The 20729-nt window shown below is 45.2% G+C and overlaps 1 protein-coding gene and 1 long non-coding RNA gene across 3 annotated transcripts in view; one reads left to right on the top strand and one right to left on the bottom strand.

Annotated features, from left to right (window-relative positions):
* Positions 1–20729, top strand: part of LOC110309239 — an 86498-nt gene that overhangs the window by 42328 nt on the left and 23441 nt on the right. The gene's annotated exons all lie outside the window — the stretch shown is intronic.
* Clybl (citrate lyase beta like) overlaps positions 6469–20729 on the bottom strand; it is a 222812-nt gene continuing 208551 nt past the window's right edge. The window contains exons 8-9 of one of the 2 annotated variants that reach the window (XM_021181769.1): positions 7771–7890; positions 6469–6792 (exon numbers count right to left, since the gene is read on the bottom strand). In XM_021181769.1, coding sequence (XP_021037428.1) covers positions 7795–7890 — 96 coding nt within the window. In that variant the 3' untranslated portion in view covers positions 6469–6792; positions 7771–7794. Of the gene's footprint in view, positions 6793–7602; positions 7891–20729 lie in introns of those variants that run through there. The other variant, XM_021181768.1, reaches the window with a different exon arrangement.

Below are 20729 nucleotides of genomic sequence, written 5' to 3'. Positions count from 1 at the left end.
GTGTGTGTGTGTGTGTGTGTGTGTGTGTGTGTTCATCCATGGAGGTTTGAGGAGTACTTTGGTCTCTTGCCTCTAACCTTACCGAGCCGTCTTTTTCTGGTTTCTGCCCCTGTACCACATATTATACACTAAGCCACCTTCAATTCTCTGCTCCAGTTTCCCAGTTTCTCTATTTTACACCTCACGCTCTGCCAAAGAAGTCCTAAGATTACAGATGCTTATCACTGTATCTGGGGTTTTGTCTGTTTTGTTTGTTTGTTTGTTTTCTTGTTTTTTCTCAGTAGGTTCCAGAAACCAAACTCCAGTCATCTGGGTTGCTTAGCAAGTGCTTTTATGGGATGAGCAAACCATCTATTCACCCTCCTCTTCAGAAAAACCCAGGGGCTCCCACTGACCTGTCCCTTCTGTCCTCTGGTGCTGAGGGGATATAAAGCTGGATGCCCAGAGTAGTCCTCTGCAGACACCACAAGGAGCCCTCTGAAGGCAGCAGAACACTCCTTGTCTTTGTGACACTAGCTGTGTATCTAAAGGACAAAGGCAAATTAGTTCATTGTTTAAGAACAAAAACAAAACAAAAACAAAAACAAAAACAAAAACCCAAAACCAAACAAACAACCTGGGTTAAACCAGCTAGACATCCTTAAAAGAAAAAAAAAAAAAAAGAAAAGAAAGAAAAGAGAAGAGAAGAAAAGAGAAGAGAAGAAAAGAGAAATCCAGCTTGTCTTACTGCTTCCAGCTTGTCTTCACCGCTTCCAACTCAGCAGATAGTATGACTCACAGTATTGGTCCCCTCTTGCATCTCTTTCTTTAAACGTTACTTTCTTTCTCTCTTATTTATTGTGTGTGTTGTCAGAGGACAACTTGCAGGAGTAGGTTCTTTCCTTCCACCACGTAGATCTGAGGGATCAGGCACAGAGGTGCGGGGTTTTCATGGGCTGAGCCTATCTAACTAGTTTCCTTTGCCTCCAGTCTCAAGAGAGAACGTTTTTGTTATTCGCATAAAGAATTTTCCCCCCTAGAGCTCCTCCCATACCCCAAGACCCTAACCTAAGGAATATGTGTGGGTTTTTTGTTTGTTTGTTTGTTTTGTTTTTTTGTTTAGTATGCCTGTGAGGAATCTACAAGAATGTTGGGGGTGGGGGTGCGTGGCACAGCAGAGCCTTTAACACCAGCAGTGGCAGGTAGATCTCTATCTTTAAGCCTGATCTACAAAGGAACTTCCAAGCCACACAGGGCTTCAGATAGACCCTGTCTCAACACCTCCCCTTCCAAAACTGGCTGAGACTGAAGCAGACTCCTCTGCGGTTACTGAGTTCAATGTGGGGTTTTAAGAAGCTGTCGGCTTTAATTTAACTTAGGGTGCTGTAGTTCCAGTCTAGAAGTCTGGTTCTGTTTCCAAGTAAGAGGTCACCTATGAGAAAGTCACCTCACCTTAACCAATCTCTAGCTGTGGTTGAGCACGGCTTCGCATGGTCTGGTCATCAGATCAGCAACCAGCAGGTCCTCTAGGCAAGTCTGTGGAACCATGTGCATACTACAGAAGGGTGGACCTCATTCCGCAGACCTCACGATGCCTTTGCATGGCATGGCTCACACACTGCAGAGACTGTTTTCCAAGGGAGAGATACAGGGAAGAGTATAGATCGCTGGATTTTCCAATGTTTTAAACGATTCTTTGTTTGGTTGATTGGTTTTGTTGTGGTTCTTGTTGTTGTTGTTGTTGGTGGTTGTTGGTTTTCGAGACAGGGTTTATCTGTGTAGCCCTGGCTATCCTAGAACTTGCTCTGTAGACCAGGTGGGCCTTGAACCCACAGAGATCGGCCTGTTTCTGCCTTTTGAATGCACGTGCCTTCACTGCCTGGCAGCATTTTTGTTTTTGGTTTCTTTTGGTTTTTTGTTTTGTTTTTTTGTTTTTGTTTTTTGAGAAAGGGTTTCTCTGTATATCCCTGGCTGTCCTGGAACTCACTCTGTAGACCAGGCTGGCCTCGAACTCAGAAATCTGCCTGCCTCTGCCTCCCAAATGCTGGGATTAAAGGCATGAGCCACCACTGCCCAGCTGCCTGGCAACATTTTAAATTCTTTTTTGCCCTTTCATTAATTAATTTATTCACTATGTAGATCTATTTATCTCACTATGTAGACCTAGCTAATGTGGAACTCACTATACAGACTAGGTTGGCCTTGAACTAACATAGGTCCCCCTGCCTCTGCTTCCCAAGTGCTGGGATTATAGGCATGCTCCATGGGTATTTCGATTTGAAGAGAACTCATCTGTGGATAGCTCTGTGACTTTTGAACAGTTGTCTGACATCCAGTGAACTCAACAGGTGTTGGCTGAATATGAATTTAGTTAAATATTTGCGAGCGCAGCGATTCCCCTTAAGAACTTGGGAGGGGGGATATTTACTCACATCTGCTTCTTTCTTACCCTGGGGAATTAGAATTTGTGGTTTTCTCTCACAGACGTGCAGAGAAATCCACAAAGTTGCTTGTGGCATCTGGGGAAATGTTAACCAGGAAGCTGGCTAGGCAGAAGACCTGGATCTTTCCAGGTCTTACGCCCTACAGATGGGTTATCTTTAGGGAGTGGAACTCAGATCCAGTACACCAGGACTCGCCCAGGACTTGCCTGGCGTTTGGAGTCTCCCCCAGAATTCTTTACACATGGCCCAGGAGCCAACTTCGGTGTTTACGACACACCCGGGCGTCGGGTCCCCTGGACCGGCTATGGGCCCTGCGCAGGTGTCCAGCCTGTGCACGGGGTGCACGGGGGCCCAGGAGCCCCGAGAAAGACGTTATTGTTACACTGTAACGAGTCTGATTAACTCGCTCCTGACACTTTCTCTTAGTTTCTTCGGCTCCTAGCAACCGGGCACAAAGGAGAAGGATTGTCCGGGGCTCCGCGGGGACACGGGCAGCCTTTGATCTCGCACCATTACAGCCCGGCTGCCCGACAGGCTCGCGGGGTCCGGGAGGCCCGCAGTCCTGGCCACTGGGCCACGGGGATCCCCCCACTGGGGCCCCGGCCTAGCCTGGCCGCTGTGCCCCAGCACATCTACACCGGTATAAGTCATCGCGTAGGGAAGGGCAGCGGTCTCCGAAATGTGCCCAAGGCCTGGTCTCTACTCCGGGGCGACGCCTGCGCACCGATGCATGCGGTGTGTGGTGCGGAACAGAAGAACATCTACCTACACGCGTGTCCTGACCGTTTGAGCAAGTCTCCTTCCTAAGCGGTACGGGAGTTCCAGGCTTGCCTTGCTCTTACCGTCCGAAGGAGCGAAAGAAAACCCAGCCGGTCAGTCACAATGAAAAAAGAAAGGGGAAAAAAATTATGTAAAAGGAAGGGCACAGTTACATAGTCCTTGAAAACGTAAATAACCTGCTTAGACGAAACTGAGTAGATCGCCACAAATTGCGTGTCCAGGAGGACTTTGGTGCCTTCCCGGCGCTTGCTTTGTATTTCTGGCTATCTTTACGGATTCTGAAGGAGGTGGGGTGTCAAATAATTACTAGAATCTAAACAAACCATGTCCACCAGCGACAAAAGTCACCCAACACAGAACCGGGACAAGCTGCCGGGTCCCACTGCGCAAGTTTTACAGGTACTAAAAAGTAATTTCCGTTCCAGTTCGGGTCGGGCTGCTTACTTAGCCATCCCTCCCCTGGCCCCAGTTGAAAACAGAGGGTGGGAAGAAAGAAGAGTTAGGCTTTAGCATTTCAATGTTAGGGTCAGGTAATTACTTCCCCTAAATTACAAAGTGAAGGCTTTGCAGGGGGCCCTCCCGGGAGAGGGCAGTGTTCCCAAGTCCTGGATTTACAGACCCTTCTTGTGCTCTCCACTGGTAATAATATTCACAAGTTTCCGTGGAAAAAAAAAACGCAGAGGATTCAGATCGCAAAATAAATGCAAGCTCTAAAAGCATACTGTCCTAAGGAAGAAAGAGGAAGGGGTATGTGTGTGTGTGTGTGTGGGGGGGGGAAACAAGGGGAGCTGTAAAGCCCGTATTCTCTCCTCTCCCTGCGCCAACTAAGAAAATTCCATAGTCTCTAAAGAAAGTTTCCCCAACTCCCACAAAACTATTGAGTGCAAAGGTGTTCCTGGCGATAATGACTTCTATTTTAGAGAGCGGAACACCGCATGGTTGGTTCTATTTATCCAGCAAAATCTGCCAGGCAATCAAAGACTTTCAAATTCAAACTACAGGCGGTGAAGTCTTCATCCCCGGGGACACTATTTCCCGACCTGTCTCTAGAGCAGTGGGGGCCAGTGTGGCCCTGTGGGCAACTGGAGACAAGGCTGAAGAAAGTCCCTAACTTGCCTTCCCAGGGGTGCCCCCCAACCAGCCAGAATTCTCCTTACCCTTTCAATAAAACATGACTGTGCCGATACAATCCTCTATACATTAAAATGAGTTTGTCACAGATTGTCATTAAGACCTCAGTAAAACAATGAAGACATTATTGGGCACCCCCCCCCCTCGGGCAAGGTATTAAAGGCATAAAGCAATCGACACCACACGGGTCCTATTGAGATTAATGAAAAAATTATGCAAAAAGAATCGCAATTTCATTTTCCCGTGACGAGGCTTTGCATCCGCCCAGTCATTCTCGCATCGCACCTGATGATTTATTAAACTAATCTGTGGAGATCAACCGCTGATGTTCTCAGCTCAATCTTGTCCTGGCTCATTTTCTAAGTAATTGTTTCTCATTAGTTCTGATAATGTTTTAATAGTGTTATCCATAATTTAGCCCCCTAGAATTAATAACAAGGGGGTGATACAGGCAAAGTGGCTGCCATTGAGCTACATAAAAATATAAACAGGTATGTTTTTTTAATTAATCTGATGAGCAGCCAAGTCCCCTTCCCACCTCATCACCCACGTCTGTGTCCCTACGGCAGACTCGGCCTTGGTGGTTCACTCAGCCTTGGTGGCATTTCTCTTTGTCTGCTCCTTACTAGGGGGTGTGGGTTGGAGAAGTGGGATGCCTGCTTCCTTGCTACTCCACGTTTTAGATTTCTGTCTCCCGGGGAATGAGGGCCATGGGACTCTGGCTGGCACCCACCTCTCTTCTGGGGGCCCTTGTATCTTCTCAGATGACTGGCAATTGGCCTACATGTTTGTCTCCTGTGGGCCCCTGTCTTGTGATCCTAAAGTGGTATTTCTTAATTATGAAGATGATTGATCTGAGGTCTGAGAAGGCTTAGCCAACGAGAGAGATAGTTTTGAGCTGGATACGGTGAAGTGCATCAGGACTTTGGAGGAGGACAACGCAGGAGGACTCTCAGGAGTTTGATGCTAGCCTGGGATACAAATCAAGATTCTGATTCCAAGGCAAAACCAGAAACAAACAGGGTGTTTTTGTGTGGATAAGGAAGTTAGGGGACAAGGATTCTGAGATACTCTAACATGGTGAGGACCTAGGAGTCCCTACCACTGTTGTGGAGTGGGAATGGCCTAACTAGGCCCTGTTCTCAGTACCACTTTGAAGGGTTGCTTTTTGTTTGTTTGTTTGTTTTAGAGACAGGGTTTCTCTGTGTAGCCATGGCTGTCCTGGAACTCACTCTGTAGACCAGGCTGGCCTCGAACTCAGAAATCCGCCTGCCTCTGCCTCGAAGGGTTGTTTTTCTTAAGGTCTCCATGACTTCTACCATACAGGTGGGGCTTCCTCAGAGGGAGGCCCCTGTATGCTTGGGGTCGACCTGAACGACTGGGATGGAGGCCAGAACATGTGCCCCTCATCTTTTTTAGAGCCAACAGCTTATCTGAAATCAGTACTGCTCTAACACTCTGAGCGTGTGTACATGTGTGTGAGTGTGCACAAGCATTCATGCCCTCCATTCCCTGGAGCTTATGAGCAGTCTTTGTTTCCACCAGCATGGACCCCTGTGGGTCTGGCTTACTTTGTGCACACCTGACTTCATGACTCCCAGATGCAGCCTGGGGCCTGGGTGTTTCTTACCCAGAGTGCCCCTGTCCTCTGTCCTGAAGCACCAATGGCCAGAGGATAGCTGGATCTTCCCACTCCCATCTGCCTTTCCAGAAACTCTGGGGAAGCACAGGGCAGCCCAGGTGAGGAAAGGCTATCTCTCAATGAGGGGAAGGAGAGACACACAAGGTTCAAAGCAGGTGGCCCCAGCCCAACACAAGTCTCAGTTCTGTTTACAAGCTAGCCCTTCAGATCCCTTGCTTGTGAATACCCGTGTCTCAAGAATATGTTTCTCCAGATCCATCAGCTCTGGGTTGGCTTCAGCCACTTGCTAGCCAGGGTGTGGTTTTCTCCTTCCTACTTTGCACTGGGGTGCATGGTGGCCATGGTAACAGTAGTTTCTGACCTGGCATTGGTGAGATGATGTGGTATCCACCTCCTAGGGTTTTCTGTAGGAACTAGAAGGATAGAATCAGGGGTGAGAAGTAGACTGAGGGATGGGGCACACACCAGGGGCCATGAAGGGAATCCACCAAAAGGGCCCAGGAGGAGGAGGAAAATGAAACTGGAAAACAACTGTTTTCTATTTACAAATTTAAATAAACAGAACAGCCTTCCCCTGTGGTGTTTGTCTAAGAGGAGCAGCTATGCTGCTGAGTAGGTCGTGAAAGGGTTGGTGCGGAGTTTTAAACTTCCCATTCTGCTAATTTCTTAAAAGAACAGTGGTTCAGAGTCTCTGCACAAAAGCTCATGATTTAATGAGGGAAGAGAAACAAAATCTCCGCTTGCTGGTGTTTCAGACTTCATTGGCGTCCTCTGGCACGCACAAGTTGCTCCTCGGAGGCTTCAATACCCTTTCGCCTTCAGGATAAGACTACAAGCTGAATAGAGAACAATGCCCGGTTGTTATGTTTGTTTACCCTTCCTACAAGCTGGGTTAACCTCTTCAGAACAGCTTTACTAAGCCCGTTAACCACACCACCCATATGACCCACAGCCTCATTTCTAATGGGATGCAAATCTTGCAGGGGGCCATATGCACCAGCCCCGTGGCTTTGTGTCCTCTAGACATACAAGTTTATGGCTGAGAGTCCCATCCTAGCCCTACATTTACAGAGGGGGAAATGGCCTCAATGGCGAACAGTTAAGCAGGGAGACAAAGGGGAGAATGGATGGTCTTGTTTTGCCTGCATTGATTTTTTTTTTTAATTGCCAGTAACTGTTGACCCCAAGTATTCACCCAAGATGAGAGCTTTCGGGATCATCATATGGATGGAGCCTTTGGGGGACAGTGGCTTCTCCAGAAATCAGTTTTGAAAGTTGATGTTTTTAGAAGCGTCCATAAGTCAATACAATACCTAATGGCATTTTTAATATCCTCTTTGTTGCCTTATCCGATAATTCATAAAACTGCTGAAACCTCGATTTTGATATTATCCTTTTAAAAAAGCCCAGCCTTAAATTTATCTGTGGTGTCCTCTGTGCAAATGAACAATATTGGAAATATTTCCTAATAAAAGAAGAATGAGGAACATTCTAGAACACATATCAGAATATGTTTCATCAAGGACTTAACTTCTTCCCACCTATATTTCCTCCCATGTCTATCTCCCTGTGAAATAATAAACCGGTATTTATAACACATTAATAGACAATAGCAAAACCATAAGCTTAGACTCCAGAGGAAGAAAGTTTATTTTTAGCATAGCGGGTCAGTAAGATAAAAGGGGAGGGGGCGTTGTGACTAACGTGAAATGAGGTCCTGATCCGGCATGCTAGCAAGCTGCCCTGGGTACTGCGGTTTGTCTTTAAGAAGCCCACAGTATCCATTCAGCCCGCCTGAGGAGGGCTTCATTTAACAGATCATTTTTCCTTGATGGATGTGGCAAGCGTAACAATGTTCTGGGCCTGCTTCAGTAATGGCATGTCGATCATACTTCCTCGGAAAGTAAAGGCTCCCTGGAAAACAGAATACAAACTTCCTGAAAGAACGCTCGCAAATTATAGGCTTCTTTTCTTGCGCACACCCTTGTACCACCAGAACATTTTAGATCCCACCTGAGTTATGCTGACTTTCCTGCCCAACTTTTGAGAAAAATCAGAGCAAATTGCAGGGGAGAGATTTCTTTTTATCCTCCTACAGAGGCAGGGAGGGGGGAAAAAATCCTTCAGCTTTTTAAGAGAGGAAAAAAAAAAAAAACATAGCAGACACAAAACATGGTAAACTGTTCATTTCAAACCCTTAAAAAAATCAAACGGAAAACAACTGCGGAAGAAAATTTAAATACTTATTTCATTTGAAATCTTGTGTGGGATTCTGAAGCAGTAATATATGCTCTGGCCGGTGATTACCGTTTTTTAAAAAGTGCATCTGATGGTTAGTTGCGAATGCTTCCTTCTTGCCAGACATAGTGAAGGTGTTACTCCAGGGTAATGAAAAAATCTGAGCAAAGACACCATCGTCCTGTTGGGACATCCGAGCCAAGGACAAAGAAGTCTTTCTTTGTTGACCAAAGTGGGAGACATCTCTGCTGCCCCACCCGTCACCCCCCTGTGTCCCATCTTACAGATTCTCTATTTCTTCAACCTTCTTCAAACACTCATTTAGACTGGCATATGATGTAGGTCCTGTTCTGGGTGGGTTAGGACAGGGGCCCACCATAGTGCTCTTCCAAAGTAACATGCCTGGGAAGGGTTAGAGTTATGGGTAACACTGAGTCTCCCAGCTTCACGCCTTCCCTTGAATCAAAGAGGGGAAATTCAACTGACAGAAGGTAGCAGTCCCTGATCCCAAAGTATCTGTGTTCTTGTTTGATTTTTGTTTCTGTTCCTCTATAACGTAGGTTGCCCTTCAAGGCAACCCTCCTGCTTCAGTCTTCCAAGTGCTAGAATTACAGGTGTGAGCCTTCATATCTAGTTCCATGTACTTTCGATCTTTATTGTTGTTTTTGAGACAGAGTCTCATAATGTTGCCGCAGCCTGGAACTTTCTACGTAGACCAGGCTGGCTTTGAGCTCATTGAACTCGGTCTGCCTCTGCCTCCTGAGTACTGGGATTAAAGGTGTGTGCCACCATCCCCTGGTTTTCCAATGGGTTTTTAAAAATTATTTTATTTTTGAAGTGCTGGAGATGAAACTTGGACTTTCTAGGCCATGGCTCTAACCCCTGAACCATACCTCCGCCATGGCTAATCACTTCTCTCTCCTTCATTTTACCTGTTGTCAAGGATGTGGCCCTGAGAGAAAGAACAGGTGCTCCTTGGAGATCTGGAGGTGGGTGAGCCACCCTAGCCCTTGATAGTTCAGTTATATGCAGCAGAGCCCATTTCCTGTTGCATAGGTTAAAGTTCACAGTCACTATTGTACTTGCTGGTTTTACACAGCGCTGCTGAGATGGACATGCTGGGAGCTACCACGAGGGTTATGGGGTAGGAGAAGAGAGTGAACTCATAGGAAGGAATCAACAAAACTCCATGGCAGAGAATCCTTGGCAATATGTTCAGATTTTATCCCTGAATGAGGCAGATTTAAACGCATACATAACCAGAGTTTTTTTCTTACGAACGCCTGTTCCTCTTGGAATGAACCCAGCCCTCAGGCAAACCCGTGTGACCTAAAATCCTATATTTGGGTCACTTTCTGGTCTCCCTCTCTTTTCATACCCTTCAATTGGCCCATTCCATACAGCCTAGAGCTAATTTGGGTCATCTAGGACCATGATGAATTTTATGAATCTGGTTGGGGAGGTTCCCCAGGTTAGCACTGCATGGAAATCAGGGGTGGATCCCACGCTGTTTTACAAAGCAATCATCTAGTTTTCCCATTGGAGCAAGTTACCCGCCCACACCCGAGTGGATTATGACCCCTGTAAAACAGGGCATCTGTCCTTTCAAGGTTTAGCTAATGGGCTGGCAAGAGAAAGTTAGCCTAGGTGCACATGAGATTTAAAAAACAAAACAACAACAACAGAAAACCCATAACAAACAAACAACGCCCCCACCCCCCCCCCAAAAAAAAAACCCACTACCTACAAAAACCCTGATAAGTCTGGGTTCCAGCCTTGTCTCCTGAAGCTGTGTAGAGACAAGCACTCAGGGAAGAGAAATACTCCCAGCTGCTTTTTGAGACCTGGAGAGAACATTTCGTTCTTTTGTGGGGACATATGGAGCCTGATTTCCTTTATTATGTGGGAAACAAGATGTATCACTGTTCTGTTTCCTTGTCTCTGTAAATTGAGGACTTTGGTGTTCAGAATGAGAGGATCTGGCATAAATATCCATGCCTTCATACATCATAACATGACTCTTTTTTTTTTTTTTTTTTAATGTATAGATTTATCTGGAAATGTAAACAGTCTGGTGGTCAGAACTTGCTTTTAAAGATGTCACTTGTCAAAAAGCCGTTTGGATTTTGGAGACGACAGAAGAGTTTCTGTCTCACTGGCTGCTGCTTTTGGAAAACTGACATCCCATCCAAAAAAACGCAAGGAACTCTTATCAGTCCAAAGATTTGGGTTATATTTTTGTTTTAAAGATGCCTTTAAGGAGCTGGAGAACTGGAGCTATGGCTAGGAGCCACCTGCTCCTGCTGAGGACAATTTGATTCCCAGGGTTCATAACTGTTTGTAACTCTAGTTCCAGGGGATCCAGAGATGGCACTGCAGGTACTGCATACACACGAGGCACATATATACACGGAGGCAAACATTCATATACATAAAAGCAAAGAAGTCTTTTTAGAATTCCTTTAAACAATACCATGCCTGTGACAGAATACTCAGCTAACCATGCTGGCAATAACTATAATGTTTTTAATTATAATAGCTATAATGTTCTGAACAGTTACTAATCTCAAAGTCCACGGATGGGACTTTATATAACTTTGCTTCATGAATACTGCCCACAACCACACAGAGTATAGATGCTATCATTCATCCTATGAAAAACCTTTTGAGGAAGCTGAGAAAGAGGCTGTTGGCAAAGTGCTTGTTTCACAAGCAGGAGGTCTGGACCACAACCTCCAAGACGCGGGTCAAAGGCCAACACAGCTGCATATACTTGTGATTCAGTGATGGAGAAACAGAGAGTGAAGGATTCTCGAGCAGGCTGGCCAGCCAGGCTAGCTGAATTGTTTCCCTGTGCTCCGGGACCAGGGAGATACTCTGTCTCAAAGACAATGGTGGCCAGCCATCAAGGAAACCTGTCAGTGACCTCTGACCTTCATGTACAGCTGCACAAATGCACAGAAACCTTTTTCATTTCGGTAGAAAAATGCAATTAAAAAAAGAAAGTGTGTATGCTGACAGTACAGCCGTGTTATCGACACCCACAGTGCTGTGCAGCAGAGCTCCAGATTGCTCTGCCTTGCAAAACCAAAAACTATACTAAGCAAGCAACTTCCATTTGTCTCTGTCCCTCCTACCCAGCTTTCCCCACACTGCCATTCTCCCTTCTGTTCTATGGCCTTTATCCATTCTCATCCTAGAACTTAAGAACCTGGGTCAAGTCTATCCCTCAGCTCATCAGGGTAGAATGGGAACAAAACACTTGTGTGTTCTCTCTCTCTCTCTCTCTCTCTCTCTCTCTCTCTCTCCTTTCTCCTCCTCCCCCCTGCCCCCCCCCCACCCGAGTGTGTGTGTGTGTGTGTTTGGATTCTCTATGTAACCCTGGCTGTCCTGGAACTTGCTCTGTAGACCAGGCTGATCTCAAACTCAAAAGATCCACCTGCCTCTGCCTTGTGAATGCTGGGACTAAAGGCATGTGCTACCACCACCTGGCTCCATGTTTGTTTGTTTTTTAAATTATTATTTTTTTATATTACACGTATATGTGTGCATCTGTATGTGGGTATGTACATGGGACTATGGTTGCCTGTAGAGTCTAGAAGACAGATTGGACCCCTTGGAGATAGAGTTAGAGGTGGTTGTGAGCTGCCTAATGTGGGTGTTGGGAACCGGAACTCAGGTTTCCTGCAAGAGCAGTATATATTCCTAACCACTAAGCCACCTCTCTATTCTCAAACATGTCTATCTGATTCAAATCCTGTGTGTTGTTAAAAGCTTTTGGATTAAAAATGTGCTGAGCATGTTTTGTGATTAGCTGAATCGGACTCCAATACAAAAAAAAAAAAAAAGTCTCATTCAGCTGTGTTATTTGTGTTGGAGAGGTTGTGTCAAATTGCAGATTCCAAGTTCAGTCCCACAGGGTTAGATGCAGGAAGCCTGGAGACTGGCCAGGAATCACCTCATGATTCCCATGAGTTTGTGACCTTGTGCTTCTGCTGCTCTGAGTTGAAGTTGAAGGCCAAGTTATGAGTATATGCTTGCAAAGCGTAAGACCACTGGAGCCTCTGAGATCTCTTACAGAGTGTCCTCACAGAACTTAGTAATGGACATTTCTTAGGTTAGACATCATTCAGTGGTCATCCATCCACTGTGGACAGAAGATCAGCCTACGTCAGGCCTTGGGGAACCACTTAGGACAGGAGGGGAAGACTCCACCCCTGTGCTCTAAGAGCTTCCAGTTGTGGGAGCAGACAAGGAAGAAGAGCAGCAGCTACCTCAGGACAGATGAGATCTGTGACTGTATTGGCTTTTCCCAGTCAGCATTTTCCTCACCACACTCACACCTCCATAGACATGAGGCTGTACACCCAGCACACTGTATACACGTTCCATGACAGTTGCCCCAGGGCTCAAGCCCTGCCAGTTTTGATTCTACAGTGACCGATTGTGTCATTTGTCATTGAAGATCCCTGGTCAGTGCACGGGCAATGCTTATGGCCTATAGGTCTGAGACTTAGATTCCTGGATGTAAGGGGCAACATTGGCGCTCCTGTCATCTGTATGGGGGAGGGGGAAGCCACAGGTTCTAGATTTTGTGACAGTAAACTCATTCCTGGTGATGATAGGCACATAGGGATGATAGCCATGTAGCTTAATTGTAAAGCACTAACCTGGCATACCAGAGACCTGGGTTTGATTCCCAGCACCACAAATGACGTTCAGAATGGCCCTGAGGTAACATGAATTTCCTCCTCCCCTAAAGCCTTTTCAGGAGAATGCAGATAGATGAAGTTTTCTAGGGAAAGTGGTTATGGGTGGCATGGGAAAATTGATCACAGTGACAGGAAACAGTCACAGTTTCTGGCATTCAGAACCTGAAGTCTTTTGTACCTTTTTGCTTCTCTAGAGCACACAAAGACCAGTTTGCCAGGAGCTGACACTACTACAAATTCTTCCTCTTTCATACCAGGGTGGAACTCAGGCTTCACACTTTGAGGCAAGTCCTCTGATACTGAGCTGCACACCCAGCTCAAATGAATACTATACTTCCCCAACTCTGCCTGCTTTCAGATGCCAAAACTGTTGGATATTCAAGGGTGTTCTCTGGCACGTGCAGGTAGGGGTGTTGCTGTGTGCAGAGGGCTCTACCTCAGTACCTGCTTCTTAAGGTGACACCCATTCCAACGTGACACTGGGTCTTTTGCTCAGACAATTGTTTCCAGTGAATTTCTAACATTTTTCTTTAAAAATATTTTTATGTTTTGGGGGAGGATGACTCAGAATCAGGGTTCTCTTTGAGCCCTGTGGGTTCCAGAGATCAAACTCAGGCCATCGGGCTTGGAAGGAATGCCTTTACCCACTGGGTATCTTGCAGCCTGTGCTTTTGTCGGTGTTAGTAACTGTCAACTTTCCAGGCCAGATGTTGGCTTTGAGTGGGCCTGAGGTCAACCTTGGGAGTCTTCCTCAACTGTTTCCTCCTGATGTTTTAAGACAGCCTGGAGCTTAGTGAATCAGCCTGGTGGTCCTCGCCACCTCAGTCCCGTCAGTCCCATCATTACAGGTACACCATACACCCAGCTTTTGGTAACCCCCTACCTAAACACTCCCTCCCCTTTCTTTACCATCCATCAGCTATCCTACTGGCAGAATTCTTGGACAGTTTGGTTGTGATGTTCACTCTAGCATGGTAGTTTGGGTGCTGTGGCTCTTTGGTTGCTAAACGGGGATCTCATTAAGAGGGGGTCCCCCCACTTCGGTCTGACTGCTACATTTGAGGTGGCCTTGTTCATCTGCTTAAGTCTTAGACTGCCCTGGGATTCACTGAACCAAGCCACCACCTCCCTAGTAGGGACTCTACAACCTTGCTCCCACCTCAGCACCTCTGCCGTACGCTCTGCTCTCATTCTGAGGTCATTTCCTGTACCTGACAAACTCCTGATGCTTCAAAGTGTCTAAAGATGACGTCCCAGTGGAGTTATTCGACCTCCTTGGTCATCATCTGCTCTTTCCTACAGAACTGCTGTGATAGGTCTTGTCTGCCCTCCTCTGTCATTGCTGGTTTCTGGCTGTCCTTTTCTCTAGGTTGGGAGCCTCTCTTGAGGGTTAGGCCAGTTACCCAGTACCTGGGATCTCCCAAACCATGCACCTAGACAATGCATTGTAGAATATTGGCCTCGAGTGTGAAGGCTGTAGCATTGAGGGAGAGGAGAGAGGGAGGGGAAGAGAGCAGATGGAATAAGGAGAAGCTACAGTTTTACTGGTTGTGATTGGACCTTTATTTTTTTTCTTTAAGTTTTGCTACTGTACATGAATGCTGGGTCCATAAGTCACTGACACATGCAGTGAAGGTTCATACCAATTGGTCCCAGGGACCTGGAATCTTGCCATTTACACTGTCAAACTGTGTGGGACCCTGGCTCACAACTCTTTAGGTACTTTACCATTCAATGTGGTTGAAGCCTACAGCATGCTTGTATATGTAGGTGTAGTTAGGCGAGGTCTTCCTTATCACTATGTTAGCAGGGAATATAGTGATGTGTCCCTGACCTCATGAAGTCTTCACCTAGTGCAGGAAAATGCACTAAACGATCATCTCTAGGAAGGATAAAGTATAAACGAGCATGTGGCCCAGTGCAGTAGCCCAGTGTAAGGCAGGTACAATATGGAAGAACATTCAGCAGGAGGCTCAGTAAAAACCTGGTGGGGGCAGGAAAAGAGTGACCAGGGCACAGGGCAGTTTGTTCCCAGTGGAACTCAGATCTGGGCAATTGACAGGACAGGACAGAAGATGGAATTAGACATTTTATCTGCAAGTGTCTTTTTGTATCCTTGATCCTTCCCAGGTCTGGTAAGATTTCTGGTCAGTTGACCAATACCCACGTCTCCAGCAGGACACAATGGCTGACCTTGTGTGAATGACTTAACGGTTTAAGGAAAATCAAATATGTCATATTTGTGGTGTGAGAAGGCATGTTGTAGAGAGAGAAGACAGGATCAGAATAGGGGCAGGGGCAGTTCAAGCAAGTGAGAGCTTGGAGAACAGGTGGTCTTAGTTTTGTCTTTTTAATTTGTTTCTGTTTTGTCAGGACAGGGTTTCTCTGTGTAATCCTGGCTGTCCTAGAACTCACTATGCAGGTGAGGCTGGCCTCAAAGTCAGAGAGATCCCTCTGGCTCTGCCTTCAGAGTGCTGGGATTGAAGGCGTGTGCCGCCACACCGAGTTGATTGTATTTTTATACCTTTACAAAATATTTTCTGTATTTGAGACAAGATCTTGTTATATAGACCAGATTGCCCTAGAATTTACTATATAGCCCAGGCTGGCCTCAGACTTGGGGCAAACCTCAGCCTCAACTTCCTCAGTCCTATTTCCAGAGATAAGTTCTCATTTATAGCTTGATGAAGGCATTGGTGCATGCACACACACACACACACACACACACACACACACACAAAACCGATGTGGAGGTCAGAGACAACTTCTGTAGCTGCTTCCTTCCACCACAGCTCCTGGGGGTCGCTGGGGTCACCAGCTTCCAGACAAGTGCTTCTCTCCATTGAGGCCTCATTTCAGCTTTAGAGATGCTAAACAAAACCTGGGCTTCAGGGTCAGTTAACCATCTTAAGAAACACGTGACAAGGAGAAAAGAATAGGGCTAGAATCTAAGCCTTTCCTCCAAATCCCAATTCTTGCCCCTAGTCAGTGAATCCAGCATGTAACTGAGGAGAATAGCACCTACCCAAGGCCGTCAGAAAAAGTTGAACATTTAATGCTCTTTTTTTTTTTCTTTTCGAGACAGGGTTTCTCTGTGTAGCCCTCAGCTGTCCTGGCACTCACTTTGTAGACCAAGTTGACCTCGAACTCAGAAATCCGCCTGCCTCTGCCTTCCAAGTGAGGGGATTAAAGGTGTGCGCCACCACTGCCCAGCCCTATTTTACATACTATGTATTTACTATGTATTTATTTAAAATTTTAAAGACTAATTTATCTGTATTGTTATTTCAGAGATATTAATATGCAAGATAAAGCTGAAAATAATAAAAAAAATAAATGACAAGTAGAAGCTACATCAAAAAATAAATTCACCAGCAAAATTGGGAAAAGCTAAACAATGCCATGCTGGAATTTGAGTTTTTCACTCACAATCCTTAAGGACTATTAGTAGAAACACCAAAATGTAACAGTATGTGAGTGACAACTTAAGTCTTTAAAAGAACCACAACAGTTTCTAAAAGCAATACAAGTAGGGACATTTGATACTTAAGCACCCTTTTGCTTTGTGATGCACATTTTAAAAGTCATCATGTAGCCAGGTGATGGGATGGTGGTGTACGCCCTAAATTCCTGTACTGAGGAGGCAGAGGGATGCAGATTTCTGTGAGTTTGAGGTCAGTGTGGTCTACAGAGAAGAGAGAGTTCCAGGAGTCATGACTACACAGAGAAACCCTATTTCAAAAAAAAAAAAAAAAAGGAATTTACTGGAGGCATGGGAGGTAAGAGATCATGACCGGTTTTATGGTTTTTGTTTTAACATTCGATTTGTAGTAATAATTAAATGAAAATTTAACAGTATTTTAAAATTTAATCCAGCAGTCATTTACTTCTACTGCCAGGTAATTTTCAGACACTAATTATATCTCAAGGGTGAACCCACATGAACCACAAAGCACATTCTATCCGGCCTTTGATAGGCAAGCCATTGCGTGGTCATAAGCATGCAACAGATCTGAAGCGGGTGGCCTGTGCACCTGACTGGAAATGGGGGTGGAACCTGGGTGGGGGTAGCCTGCTGAGCACCCTGGGAAGGTCCTAAGCTCCTGCCTCAAAGCCAACTCAGAGAGGCTGTGAGCGTCCAGCTCCCAAAATTTCCTTAAAGCCTGGAGAAGACCCTCCTAGCCTTCCCTAAACCTTCTTAAGCTACGTGGCTTTTAGAAGCTATGGAGCACAGAGCCATTGGTGTGGAACAGAACACAAGCTTTTGTGTGGTTGCTATTCAGCTCTAGTCAGGCCTGTCCTGAGAGAGTACTGGGAACCCTGTGTGTCTGGTCACATAGCAGGCATCCTGCAGAGCCGATGTTTACGTTATGATTCATAACAGCAGCAACATTACAGCTATGACGTAGCAATGAAATAACTGTATGGCTGGGGTCCCCGCATCGTGAGGAACTGTATTAAAGGGTCACAGCATCAGGACAGGTCCTAAGGGGTTGTCCTCCACAAGTACAGGTACCTTTCCAGACTCCATTCTTCCTCTCTAAGACGATCAAACTCGCCCATGAGGTTTTAAAGATCAAAGAAAGCATTCAATGGCCCTACAGGCTCTCAGTCAGTGAGAACTAACTGTTAGTGGTTTCACCGCTGCCCCTGAATCACCTCTGCAGTGATAGGTCTACCACCACCCAAATAGAGGCATCTTTATTCCAATTGCTACTGTACCACCAGGGTCACAGTTACCATGATTATGGTTATCTCATAGCCAGTCATGTTGCTACTGATATTGTTAGTCTAAGATACTTTTACAAAAACATTTTACAATTTATTTGGGGGTACAGGGCATGAAACTATCACAGCGTACATGGGGAGGGGAGGTAGGGTACAATTTTCAAAGATCAGTTCTCTCCATCTACTATATGTGTTGTAGGGAACTGAATTCAGCTTGTCAGACTTGGAGATAAGAACCTTTACCCACTGAGCTGTCTCCCTTCCCTGGCATGGCCAAACAGAACATGGCAATGGAGAACACAAGCCTAACTGGTTTAGATTTCAGAGTGGCTTTAACGGTTTGAGAGACATTAGCATTGATAATAGGAGTCCAGGTAGATACAAACTGAACTAAACAGCCACAGGTTATAAACAGGACTATCTCTTTAAGAAACTAGATTCAAGGTCTGGAGAAATGGCTCAGTGGTTAAGAGTGCTGGCTGCTTTTCCAGAGGTCCTGGGTTCAATTCTCAACACCCACAGGGCAGCTCACAACTGTCTATAACTGTCCTCTCTTTTGGTATGCAGACATAACACAGACAAAATACCCATATATGGAAAAATAAATAAATCTTAAAGGAAGGATGAAGAGAAAACTAGATCCTGGAATGCTAGATATCTGACAAAGACAAATACATTTTTGATAATTTAGAAAGGCAGAGAAAACTGCTCTCTCTCTCTTTTTCTTTTTTTGAAACTGTTCATTAAATATCCAGATCAGAAAAATGGCAAATGGTCAGAAGAGTCTTTAAAAACAGAGTGAATTCTCAGAATGTGAAAAGGGGAGAGACGGAGGGATGAAGAGGCAGTGCTCGCACTTAGCTTTGTAAAGAGGAAGCATAAAATGACCTAGCTCTCACTCTTTGTGGAAAACGAAAGAAAGGTATGTGTTATCCTCGGTAAGACTAATTTCCTAATGCAGGAAATCGGGAGAGTAACCACTCTGGAGCACAACTTTGGAGGGCACCAGGCTGGCAAGGTTGATGCAAAGGAGGAGAGCTGAGGTAAGCCTCTGAGATGATGATCTTGATCTGTGACCAGTCTGTGCAGGTGGAGGTCTCTGTGGACCAGAGTCATCTTTACAAAGTATAAGGGAGATCCACAGTCCTTTCTATTTAAAAAGCTGTCCTCAAAGCCTCTGATATAAGATAGGCAGGTAACAAGAGTTACCTTGAAAATATCTGGGAGAATGACCCAAATGGAGAGGAGCCTTTGTTCTCAATATCTTGGATAAGGAAGATCAGGAAACACAAAAAGCTACTTACTAAGGATTTCTCTGAGTATTGAAATCTAAAGCGGTTTCTAAATTTGCTAGGGAATTCAATCTTCTGGTTATAGTTCCTTAATTTGTTTGTTTTTGTTTTCTTTTCCTCAAAGTGGCTTTACTAAATGATTTGTGCACAAAATTCACCCATCGTCAGTGTATATTTTATTAGTGTTTCAGTAACTACATAGTGGCTATTCCATTTCTGATTCTCCTTCCCCCTTCTGTGTTTTTCTGGTGCAGGGACAGAGTACAGGGTCTCTCACACTGTGCCCTTAGCATACATGGCTAAGTGCATAAATATTTTTATTTAGTTTAGAATACTTCAAGGTAGGCTTGAGAGATATCTCATTGTTAGAAAGCTTGCCTAGGAAACCGGAAACCTGGGCTTGGTCCTTAATACCGCAAAAAGCTAGGGCTTCTGGTAAACTCCAGCCTGGAGGTGGAAGTGGGGACCAGAAGTCATCCTGGGTAACCAACTAATCAACCAAACAGTATTCCATGTCAAACATAAGCCGCATTTGCTGACAGAAAGCCCAACAGTAAATGCCACATTACCCTGATGTCTAGCCATTCAAGAGGCCTTCCAGGGGAGGGGTAATGACAAGGTGAGGACAGGACTGGGATCGCAGGGAAGGTGGGGTGGGCACCCAGAGGCTGTTCCTTCTCCTTGTTCCATTTTGTTCAAGATCAGATGTGTGTCTGCATACACATCCGAACTACCCGTCCTATTTGAATTTGATTATAATGGAAATACTTTTAAGATCTTATCTGGGGGCTGAGGAGATGGCTCATTGGGCTAAGTCTTTCTGAACAAGCATGAAGAACTGAATTCGGATCCCTCACGTGCATGTAAAAGCTGGGTGCTGTAGGCAGTGGTATATTTCTGTATCCCCAGTGGAGCTGGGGCGACCCGGGGTGTCTGCTGGTCGGCTAGTCTAGCAAAATGGCAAGCTCCAGGCTCAGTGAGAGAACACCTCTCAAAAAACAAGATAGACAATGAGAGAGGAAGACGTCCGGTACTGATCCCTCGTCTCACATGTGCACACGCCAGCGTGCACACTAGCACAATACCCACACACAGACACACGTCACACCCACAAACACAAAGTTAACATATACAGGCCATCATTTGTGTGAGTACTTACTGGTATCCAGAAGAAACCACGTTTGTACTATTTCATTTAAGAATGAGGGTCACAGCTTTATAACAATCTTGCATGTGAGAGATTTCCAAACCCTTTTTGGGGTCTTAGGTCTGACTATAAGACTTCTGGGATTTACCCAGCAACAAGAATAATACTTTAAAAAAAATTTTGTTTTGGATATAGGGGAAAATGTGAATACAAAGTAAAGCTATTTCGTCATACTACCTTTAAGAATAGGTTTTAAAGCATTATAGTAAAGATGAAACCAATAATTTAAAAAGTTACCAACCCTAACCTATAAAAATAATAAAAACAAAAAACAAACCAAACAAAAATCCTCTTCTCCCTTAACACTGGACTGGCCATTGCTTCTAAAAGCAATGCAGTTAGTTTTAAGCAGTGGGGGAAATTCACTACCATGCTTTAAATGCATTTTTCTTTTCTTTTTTAATTGTAATTTGGTATATATCAAATCTGTCATAAAGTCTTTGTTGATGCCCTCAGATTTCCTAAGGGCTGGACTTTTCAGAGCTGGTATAGTGTACAGCTCTGAAAACTTTAAATGAACAGGGACACAAAGGGAAAAAGCAGTTACCAGGAATCTCAGAAGTAGATCTCTGAATC

The sequence above is a fragment of the Mus caroli genome, chromosome 14, assembly GCF_900094665.2.
Source record: "Mus caroli chromosome 14, CAROLI_EIJ_v1.1, whole genome shotgun sequence".
NCBI classification, from domain to species: Eukaryota; Metazoa; Chordata; class Mammalia; order Rodentia; family Muridae; genus Mus; species Mus caroli.
The sequence above is the reverse complement of the archived record's forward strand: the minus strand, read 5'-3'. Positions and strand labels throughout refer to the sequence as shown.